Below are 9,782 nucleotides of genomic sequence, written 5' to 3'. Positions count from 1 at the left end.
TGATGATTGGCAGTAGCTCTCATCCTCCAAACATCAGAAGGGCATTCAATCTGCCCCCCACCCAAATGAAGAAAGTGGTTTTCCTCCAAAGGCTCCCCTATGGCTTTCGGTTTTCACATAGCTCAGTCTGGCCTGCAAACGGATTTAGATGGAACGGGTCTGGAGAAGCCAGGCTGTGGACATGTCAACATGGGAAGAAATGGGTGCTCTTCTGCCCTGGTGCTGGCCCAGTCTTGGAAGCATTGGGAGGGGAAGGCTGGACTTCTGATTTCCCTTCAGGGTCTGCAGCATTCCTCCTCAGAGCTCCTCCAGGCACTCCAAGGGCTCCTGAATGTGACTTCAATAGTCAACTCCAGGGAAGCAGACTTGGCCCAGTGGTTAGGGCGTCCGTCTACCACATGGCAGGTCCGCGGTTCAAACCCCGGGCCTCCTTGACCTGTGTGGAGCTGGCCCATGCGCAGTGCTGATACGTGCAAGGAGTGCCCTGCCACGCAGGGGTGTCCCCGCATAGGGGAGCCCCATGAGTGAAGAGTGTGCCCCGTAAGGAGAGCCACCCAGTGCGAAAGAAAGTGCAGCCTGCCCAGGAATGGCGCCGCACACACAGAGAGCTGACACAACAAGATGATGTAACAAAAAGAGACACAGATTCCCGTGCCGCTGACAACAATACAAGCAGACAAAGAAGACGATGCAGCAAATAGACACAGAGAACAGGCAACCAGGGTGAGGGGCTGGGGGGAAGGAGAGAGAAATAAATAAATCTTAAAAAAAAAAAAAAGAGGCAACACCACGAGCACCTGCTCTGAGCCAGGCACTGTTGCAGGCTCTGGGAATAGAAAGTTAAGGAAGGTCTGGTCTGGCTTGTGCCATTTCCCCTCTCTGGGCCTACTTCCTTCTCTGTAAGGAGTGGGTGGGAGGAGGTGATTGGAACCCTGATAGTGGAGGGGTGCTGGATGGGCTCACCCTTCCATCCACTGCCACTTTGATGGCTTTAGCTATGCAGACCTGCCTGTCTCTTCCCACCATTTTGGGCCGCTCTCCCCCCTCCCCCTTCCCTGTCCCTGAGGAGACTGAGTCCCAGAGAAAGCTGCTTCCTCCATTCTCCCACCTCCGGGGCAGGTCCCACCCTTCCCAACGCTGGCCTGGGCTAAGTCCATCTCCTGCCACCGGAAATAGGGACTCTTTCTAAAACCCAGGCTTATCCTCTCCTTAGGTCTCAACTAAACCTTTTGGGAAGTAGTTTATTTATTGTATTTTCTTTCTTTCTTTCTTTCTTTCTTTCTTTCTTTCTTTCTTTCTTTCTTTCTTTCTTTCATTCATTCATTCATTTATTTAAATAGGAAAGCAGTTTAAATAATTTAAAAAGCATTCATTCATTCATTCATTCATTTATTTATTTAAATAGGAAAGCAGTTTAAATAATTTAAAAAGCAAAATCCTGGTTTGCACTGCCCTATGCCAAGCCCTTTATGTGCATCATTCAATTAATCATCACAACCTTTTGGGGTGGATGTCATCAACCTCAATTCACCGAGGAGAAGATTGAGGTTAGAAGAGGTTAAGCAACCTGACCAGGATCACCCGATCCGGAAGCGACGGCGCCCAGACAGCGCACACTCCTAACCCACTCTCCTCCGCTTCTGCTCCCGAGGGAGTGGCGGACAGGTCTCCCTAGGCCTTCAGGAGCCCTGAAGGCCCTTTGGCCCGGAACTCCTGGGTCCCGCCCGCTCCCAATCTGCAGGTTTGCCCGGAGACCTAGCAGCCCAGCGCCTGGCCACAGTCACCACACCGACCCCAGGGTCCCTACACCCAACACCCACGGAAAGGCCCGCAGGTGCGGGGTGGGCACGGGTCTGAGGCCGGGGGCCGCCAGCTCCGCAGGGCCGCAGCCGCAGCGGGAATCGGGGACCGGGGCTGGCCGGGGCGGAGGCCGGGGCGGGGCCACGGAGGGGCGGGAGTCTTCTCCCGGAACTGCCGAGGGCTGGAGGGAAAGCAGCGGGAGGAGGGGGAGGGAGGGGACTTGGGCGCTCTCGCTCGGCTCCTTCTGCGCACCCACGCCTGGCTGCTCCGCTTCGTCTCCACCGCTCCCCCCCCCGGGCATGCGCCCCCCGTGCCCCCGGCCCCCCAGAGCCTGCGCCGCCCCCCGGAACCTCCCCGGAGCCGACCGCGTAGGATGGGCTCGCTGGCCCCCGCGCCGCTGCCGCCGCCGCTGTTGCTGTTGCTCATGCTTGGTAAGCCGGGCCCCCGCCCCAGCCCGCCCGGCAGGTGCCTCCACCCGGCGCCCAGCCCCGCGCACCCCGCTTCTCCGTCGGGTCGCCTCCGCGGGCTCGGCGCCCACCTGCCCTTTGTGGCCATCTACTGAGCCAGCCATGGGGAGGTGAGGGCACCCAGCTCAGAGCCCCCGACCGGGGCTCAGCGAGGAGCCCCCGAGGTGCCTCAGCCGGCATACCCAAGTCCTGGAGCCGCTGCGCCCAAATGCTGCGACTCCTCTCTGCCCCCCCTCAGCTTCAGGCCCTGCCTTGGGTGCTCGTCCTGCGTGGGCAGTGCCTGCCAGAGTTGGCTGGAGGCCCAGGGGCTGGTTCTGCCCACGCTCCTTGAAGTAAGTCTCCTCTAGTTGATCCCCCTCCCAACTTAATCTTCTGAGGTGAGGGACCCGTTTCTTCTCTCACCCCCATCTCTGCCCTGGGCTGAGTCTCTCTTTGGCCCTGTTCACCCTCCCAGATGGCACTTGATTCTGTAGTGTTCTGTCTGACGTCACAGCCCATTACTCCAGCTTCCTGCCTCAGACCCAGGCACCCTGGAGATTGATCCTGGGCTCTCCAAGCCGCCTATGTCAGTTGTGGTGGGATGTTCATGGCATGATGTTCTGGGCCATCCCTGAAAGGCAACACAGGGTAGTGACAGTGGAATCGTTTTGGGCCTGAATTGGAGGGCTTCCTGTAGGAGGTGACCTGGGGAGGGGTGTGGCCTCAAGACAGCGTTGCTCAGGGGACCGAAGCCCTTGAAAGAAAAATGCAGCATGGAGGTGAAGGCAGGGTGTTGGGAGAGGTGGCTGCGATGCCAGGATGGGAGCTGCTCTAGTCAAGGCAGAAGCTAGCCCCAGCCGCCTTTTTCTAGACCAGAGTTCCACAGTAGCCCTAAGTTGAGTCTCCACCTGCCGCATAGGGCCCTGGCCCTGTGTGGCAAAAATGAGTCCTCTCCTTGGGGCTCTAGGGCCAACGGCATGAGGATGTACAGAGAAGAAGGAGCTGTGGGGCCCTGTTGCCTAGCACTCGTATCATTTTCCCCAGTGGACTGCATGTTGCAGAGAGGAGCCCAGGGAGGTGGGGCAGTGTGGGGCAAAGTGATGGAAGAGGAGCCTGCTGAGCCCCGAGCACCCACTGCATGCTGGCGCTGACATTCACTTCACGGATGGCGTCATTTCACAGATGAGGAAAATGAAGTGACTTGTCCCAGAGAGTACATCTAGTGAGAGCTGGAGCCACGTTTGAACTCAGATCTGTCGGTCTTCAAAGCTGGCCTCCTTGCTCTCCATCCCCTCTCTGTGGTGAGCACAGAGGAGGGGGCCTGGCTGGGGAGAAGAGCTGTGTGTGGCAGCTGGATTTCCCTACGCTGTGAGGGTGACTTTCCCATGGGGATCTCCAAGCATCAGCAGTTGTGGAGCCAGGAAGGTGGGAGGGGGCCTTTCTGAGCAGAGTCTGCCCTAAGGCAGCGGCAGGGGAAGGTGTCAGCTTGGCTGGCTGTCCCTCCCTCACCCCCTGATTATGAAACGTGCCTCCGGCAGGGCTCACCTGAGTCACACACTCACTCACTGTCCGAGCTGGAAGTTCAGGGCTCCTCCAGTGGAGAGGGCTGGCAGAGGAAGGGACTGGCATTAGGCCATCCAGCTGGCCTTGGGGCTGGGGCTGGACCCCAGGCCTCCCGACTCCCAGCCTGTGCCCAAGCCAACCTCTCCAGTGACTCAGCCACAGAAGGACCTGTGAGCCCAATTGGGGTAGGAAGGAAAGTCAGGGGGAACTGTTCTAGAAGGCCAAGTTTGACCACAGACTCCTGGTGTTTCCCTCCATCCCCTGCAGAAAGGCCATGGGTAGCCCCCACCACCAACCCCTGGGGGCCTGGAAGTGAGATTGTGGTGATGAGGTTACTCCCCTCAGACTTTGCCTTGGAGTTTCCTCATTTTCCTCCTTTGAGGGATGTGGAAGTCACCAAGGGACCATAGGATCTTGGTCAAAACAATATATTTCTTCCTTACCTTTCTCCTCTGTAAAATGGGGGAAGGAGGCTGACCTCCTTACAGTCTGGGCTGCTGTGGGTTATCTAGTGGGGGCTAAGGACAGATGATGAGAAGGAAAAAGCTGAGCCCTCCAGGCCTCCAGGCCTTTCTGCCAGGGTGTGGAGGGCATGGGGAGGGGGTTAGGTGAAGAGGAGAGGCTTGGCCCCTCTGGGGAGAGGGGTGGGAAGGGGCAGCTCGGGGTTCAGTGCCTGTCTGAAGAAGGGAGCCGCATGTATGTGATGCCCACCACATGCAAATGAAGGTCGTTGTTAGGGGGTTGGGGTGCCTCCTGCTGCTGCCGGGCTGGCCTGGAGGGTTGACAGGCAAGGGAGAGGGATCTTCTGCCCCCAGAGGCCAGGGCAGAACCTGGTTTTGGCCCCAGAAGCCCCAGCCAGCTCAGCAGCCCTGTGGGGTGGGAGAAGCAGTGAGCTCATGGCACAGCTGGAGGGGGAGGGCATTGTGTGCTGAGAACTGGCTGGGTCCGTGCCCGGCCCCGCTCTGCTCGGGCCGCTGGCTCCATTGTCTGGAGTTTTCTGGCCCAGGTGACACAGCTGAAACAACCACACTTCTGAGCAAGATATTGCCAGCTCCCCTCAAGCAAAGGAGGGGGACATGTGGTCTCAGAACCCCTTAGCCAGAAGGCTCCCCTGACCAGGCCCTGCGGGAGGAATCAGGCCCTGGGTGAGGGGGGGCGAGAGGAGTGGAATTAGAGGGGACATAGATAGGAACAGCTGGAATTGGCAAGTCAGTATGAGAGCGTCCCTTTCTGCCCTTAGGCACTCTGCTTCTGGTTGTCCAGAAATGGGTTTTGAGGCAACTCTGGGCCTCTACCCCTTCCTTGAGACCCCGGTGTCTTACCTCCCGGGATCCCTTCTCTCTTGTCAGTATAGGGCGCACTCTGTCTACCAATTTCCCCCAGGTTTCTTTGCCTTTCACGGGCAGGGGTCAAGAATGGGATTGGCAGTGGTAGGGATGGAATGGCTGCTAACTCCCAGGCACCCTCTATTCCTCCTGCCCTTCTCTATAGGAGTTGGATGCTATGCCCGGGAGGTGCTAGTCCCCGAGGGACCCCTGTACCGTGTGGCTGGCACGACTGTCTTCATCCCCTGCAATGTCAGTGGCTACGAGGGCCCTGCCCAGCAGGATTTTGAGTGGTTCCTGTACAGGCCTGAGGCCCCAGAGGCTGCACTGGGCATTATAAGTACCAGGGACCCCCGGTTCTCCTACGCCGTCTTCGTGCCCCGTGTGGCGGCTGGTGAGGTGGAGGTGCAGCGTCTGCAGGGTGATGCTGTGTTGCTCAAGATCGCCCGCCTTCAGGCCCAGGATGCGGGCATTTACGAGTGCTACACACCCTCCACTGACTCCCGCTACCTGGGCAGCTACAGCGGCAAGATGGAGCTGAGAGGTACTGGGGCCTGGGGGGAGGTGGGGGCCACCGCACCCGCACCCTAAAGGTAGAGAGTCAGGGCCATGAGGACCTGAGATACCTAATCACCCCTCGGGTTCTGCAGCAGAGGAACCTGCGGCCCACGTTAGTGGCTGATCTGGGACTCAAACCCAGGTCTCCTCCTTCCATCCATTGTTCTTGTCAGGCTCCCTCCTGGGAGGAGGAGTGTCCTCAAGCTTTCCACTTCCCTCTCCATTCCCTGGTAGGGTGGGGAAGCCTGAAGGTGGAACAGGCTCTGCTCCTGGAGATTCAAGGATCCAGAGCTGTGGGAGGGGTGGGGGGCAAAGTAGAGGTAGGGTAGGAGGAGTTAGACCATGTGACATTCTCATTCTTAAGTTTCTTTGTTTTCTGAGAAGGCAGATGACACCGGCACTTCTCTGAGTATTTCAATGAGGGAGCAATCACATACATAGAGTGAGTAGGTGATGTTAAATTCAATGAGATTTATTGAGCACCTGTGCTGTGCCCAGCACTGTGCTTGGCACCTCTGGGTCACAGAAGAAACACAACCTGCAATCTTTGCCCTCCAGGAGCCCGCACTTTATTTAGGGAAGTAGGGTGGCTACACAGGAAACCATAAGAAGGGCTGCTAGCACTCAGCACTCCTTCACTGCAGCTGTTCTCTCCAGTTCTTCCAGATGTGTTGCTAGTGTCTGCTGCCCCACCGGGGCCCCGAGGCCGCCAGGCCTCCACTTCCCCCCCTCGCCTGACTGTGCACGAGGGGCAGGAGCTGACACTGGGCTGCCTGGCACAGACGAGCACACAGAAGCACACACACTTGGCGGTGTCCTTTGGGCGAGCTGTGCCCGAGGTGCCGGTGGGGCGAGCGACCCTTCAGGAAGTGGTGGGACTCCGGCCGGACTTGGCTGTGGAGGCCGGCACCCCCTTTGCTGAACGTCTGGCTGCAGGAGAACTGCGACTGGGCAAGGAGGGGACTGATCGGTACCGCATGGTGGTGGGGAGCGCCCAGGCGGACGATGCGGGCACCTACCACTGCACTGCCGCTGAGTGGATTCAGGATCCTGATGGCAGCTGGGCTCAGATCGGGGAGAAGCGGGCTGTCCTGGCCCACGTGGATGTGCAGACGCTGTGTGAGTGCCACACGTCCCAGGGTGGGCCCTGGGAGGGGCACCATGGCCACTGGGGGCACAGGACGGTCATCATCTGACTCTGGGGAGCCCATCTTCCCCGGTGGGGGCAGCCCTGCTAGCGGGGCTTCCCTCTCTACCCTTGATGGGTTTTCTCTGCTCAGAAATTGGGTGTGAAGCAGGACGGCCATGGCTGAGGTGAACCTCAGGCCCCTGGGTGGGGAAGATGGTTATACCCGGGAGCTGGGGGACCCAGTGAGGGGCAGACAGTTGATGTCAAGGAAGGAAGTATACAACTGGGGAATCAGGAGCCTCTGACTCCCCCTCCCCCTACCTGTGTTTCAGCCAGCCAGCTGGCCGTGGCCGTGGGGCCTAGTGAACCTCGGATTGGCCCAGGGGAGCCCTTGGAACTGCTGTGCAATGTGTCGGGGGCACTGCCCCCGCCAGGCCGTCACGCTGCGTACTCTGTGGGCTGGGAGATGGCACCAGCAGGGGCGCCTGGGCCTGGCCGCCTGGTAGCCCAGCTGGACACAGAAGGTGTGGGAAGCCTGGGCCCTGGCTACGAGGGCCGGCACATTGCCATGGAGAAGGTAGCGTCCAGAACCTACCGGCTGCGGCTGGAGGCTGCCAGGCCTGGCGATTCGGGCACCTACCGCTGCCTCGCTAAAGCCTACGTTCGAGGGTCTGGGGCCCGGCTGCGGGAAGCAGCCAGTGCCCGCTCCCGGCCCCTCCCCGTGCACGTCCGGGAAGAAGGTGAGAGGCTTTGGGGTGGGTAAGAGGGTTTTGGGACCTTGGCAGGGTTTGGGGCTCGTATAAACCTCATTTCCATGCCCGTTCTCTGGCTTTAGCCTTTCTCTCATCAGCTGCCTCCTTGCTGCAGTGTCTCATGCTCCTCTCCTTCCAGGGATTCCTGCTTCCTCTACTCATCCTGAGTTCCCTGACCCCATGCGCCCTGACTCCTCGCCCTCTGATGCCACGTCCTTTGTTCTGCAGGTGTGGCGCTGGAGGCTGTGGCCTGGCTAGCTGGAGGCACAGTGTACCGGGGGGAGACGGCCTCCCTGTTCTGCAACATCTCTGTGCGGGGCGGCCCCCCAGGCCTGCGGCTGGCTGCCAGCTGGTGGGTGGAGCGAGCAGAGGAGGGGGAGCTGGACGCTGCCCCTGCCCAGCTGGTGGGGGGCGTGGGCCAGGATGGTGTGGCAGAGCTGGGGGTGCGGCCCGGAGGAGGCCCAGTCAGCGTGGAGCTGGTGGGGCCCCGAAGCCATCGGCTGAGACTGCACAGCTTGGGGCCTCAGGACGAAGGTGTGTACCACTGTGCGCCCAGCGCCTGGGTGCAGCACGCCGATGACAGCTGGTACCAGGCAGGCAGTGCCCGCTCGGGGCCCGTCACGGTCTACCCCTACTCGCATGGTGAGTGAACCACCACCCTCCACCCTCTTCACTCACCGCCTTCCTCGCAGCCCCAAACCCCAGCTGTCCTCTGAGCCTCCTGCCACTCTCTTCCACATCCCTTTCAAGAGTCTTGAAAATCCAGTTTTCAGCTCGTCACTACTTACCGACATCAGGGTCCTTCATAGCTGATGTGGACCTGAATGCCGAGAGGGCAGGGAGTGGGCAGGGCAGGGCTGAGTGGGGAGGAGGTGGGTCCAGGGGACTTGATGGGGGCAGTGCTGGAAGACAAGGGTGGCAGCAGGCGGAGACAGGGGCACTCCAGGCTGAACAGAGCGTCCTCTCCCACCCAGCCCTGGACACCCTGTTCGTACCCCTGCTGGTGGGCACAGGCGTTGCCGTGGTCACCGGCGCCACCATCCTCGGCACCATCACCTGCTGCTTCATGAAGAGGCTGCGAAAACGATGATCCCTCCTCCCCAGGTGAGGGAGCAGAGCCCCTTCCCCAACCTTGGCTTTCTCAGGCCCCCCACCCCCAAGTCCTAAGCTGAGCTTTCCCTCCCAGCCCCACTGGAGGAGCGCTCCAGTTCTGCAGGGTCCTGGTGAGGGGTGGGGCCGCAGCGCTCCCTCTCCTCAGCCCACTCCCCCTCTCTCTCCAGTTCCTGTGGGCGGCGACCGTCTTCCAGCCAGCTCCAAGCTCTCTCCGCTTGCCTGGATACCCTCTCCCTCTGTTGGCCCTTCCTTTAATTTATTTGACCTACCCTCTACCCAGAGTGGGGGACAGACCCCAACTTCCCTCTCCTTGATCCCAAATGGGGGCCTCCCAGACTCCTCCCCTCTGGCCTTCTGTTTTGATCTCATACCCATCCCATAGGGAGGCCAGTCCCTGCCCTAGAATTAGTTTTTCTAAAATGTGAATAAACTTGTTTTATAAAATCCCGGGCTGGCTGTGTCTTCCCCTGCCGTGAGGCAGCAAAGGGCTGGGGGTGTGTAGCCGGGAGCTTGTTGGGGGTTGACAACCTATTCCGGATGACCCAGGCCTGTCTCCCCGCTACAGTCACCATCTGGCCTCTGTGGGCCCTGCCACCCACCCCAGGGCGGGGCGCTGGGTCCCATCTGCTGTCTGAAGTGTCGGTGCGAGCCAATTGCTCATCAGACTCCTACTGCAGGAGGGGGCACCCAGGGAGGGAGGGAGAGGTCCAGCTGGCTTGGTCTCCTCCCTCCCCAGCCTTCCCATGCTATCGGCAGGGGCTTCGGGGACAGGGCCCTTTGTGAGCTTGGCAGGTTCTTCACCCCGCAGGCATCTCCTGGTCATGCTTACCTTGGAGCTGACTCGTCCTACCACAGCCTGGGCCTCAGCCCCTCTTCTCTGACCTTCACTATTCTGTGTGACGCAGCAGAGGAGCAGCCTAGACCACTGCTGCCCCTGAGTGGTGGGGATGGCAGCGGTCAGGGGAGGCCGTGTGTCCACAGCGTCCCTGCACACACCCCTCACTCCCAGCCCTGGGTTCACCCCTCCTCCAGTGCCCCAGGGACTTCCGGAATGTGTTGCTGCCCCAGGATTCTCCGCTGCTAGAATTCTTAGCTA

General features: G+C 60.0%; 1 protein-coding gene across 1 annotated transcript; it reads left to right on the top strand.

Moving 5' to 3' along the window:
- Nucleotides 1-1,980: 1,980 nt before the first annotated feature.
- On the top strand, nucleotides 1,981-9,130 carry IGSF8 (immunoglobulin superfamily member 8). Its single transcript, XM_004448433.4, has 7 exons — nucleotides 1,981-2,231; nucleotides 5,301-5,678; nucleotides 6,350-6,811; nucleotides 7,154-7,561; nucleotides 7,802-8,215; nucleotides 8,548-8,677; nucleotides 8,854-9,130. The coding sequence occupies exons 1-6, from the start codon at nucleotides 2,174-2,176 to the stop codon at nucleotides 8,661-8,663; spliced, it is 1,836 nt and encodes a 611-aa protein (XP_004448490.1). The 5' UTR covers nucleotides 1,981-2,173; the 3' UTR covers nucleotides 8,664-8,677; nucleotides 8,854-9,130.
- The last annotated feature ends 652 nt before the right edge of the window (nucleotides 9,131-9,782 follow it).

Source organism: Dasypus novemcinctus, chromosome 13, assembly GCF_030445035.2.
Source record: "Dasypus novemcinctus isolate mDasNov1 chromosome 13, mDasNov1.1.hap2, whole genome shotgun sequence".
In the NCBI taxonomy this organism is placed as follows: Eukaryota; Metazoa; Chordata; class Mammalia; order Cingulata; family Dasypodidae; genus Dasypus; species Dasypus novemcinctus.
The sequence above is the reverse complement of the archived record's forward strand: the minus strand, read 5'-3'. Positions and strand labels throughout refer to the sequence as shown.

What these genes read in the sequence shown, in the direction of transcription:
- IGSF8 (XM_004448433.4), top strand. Translation starts at nt 2,174, where the DNA reads ATGGGCTCGCTGGCCCCCGCGCCGCTGCCGCCGCCGCTGTTGCTGTTG. An exon ending in GTTGCTGTTGCTCATGCTTG is followed by an intron (nt 2,232 to 5,300) that starts GTAAGCCGGGCC and finishes CCTTCTCTATAG; the next exon opens with GAGTTGGATGCTATGCCCGG. An exon ending in CGGCAAGATGGAGCTGAGAG is followed by an intron (nt 5,679 to 6,349) that starts GTACTGGGGCCT and finishes TGTTCTCTCCAG; the next exon opens with TTCTTCCAGATGTGTTGCTA.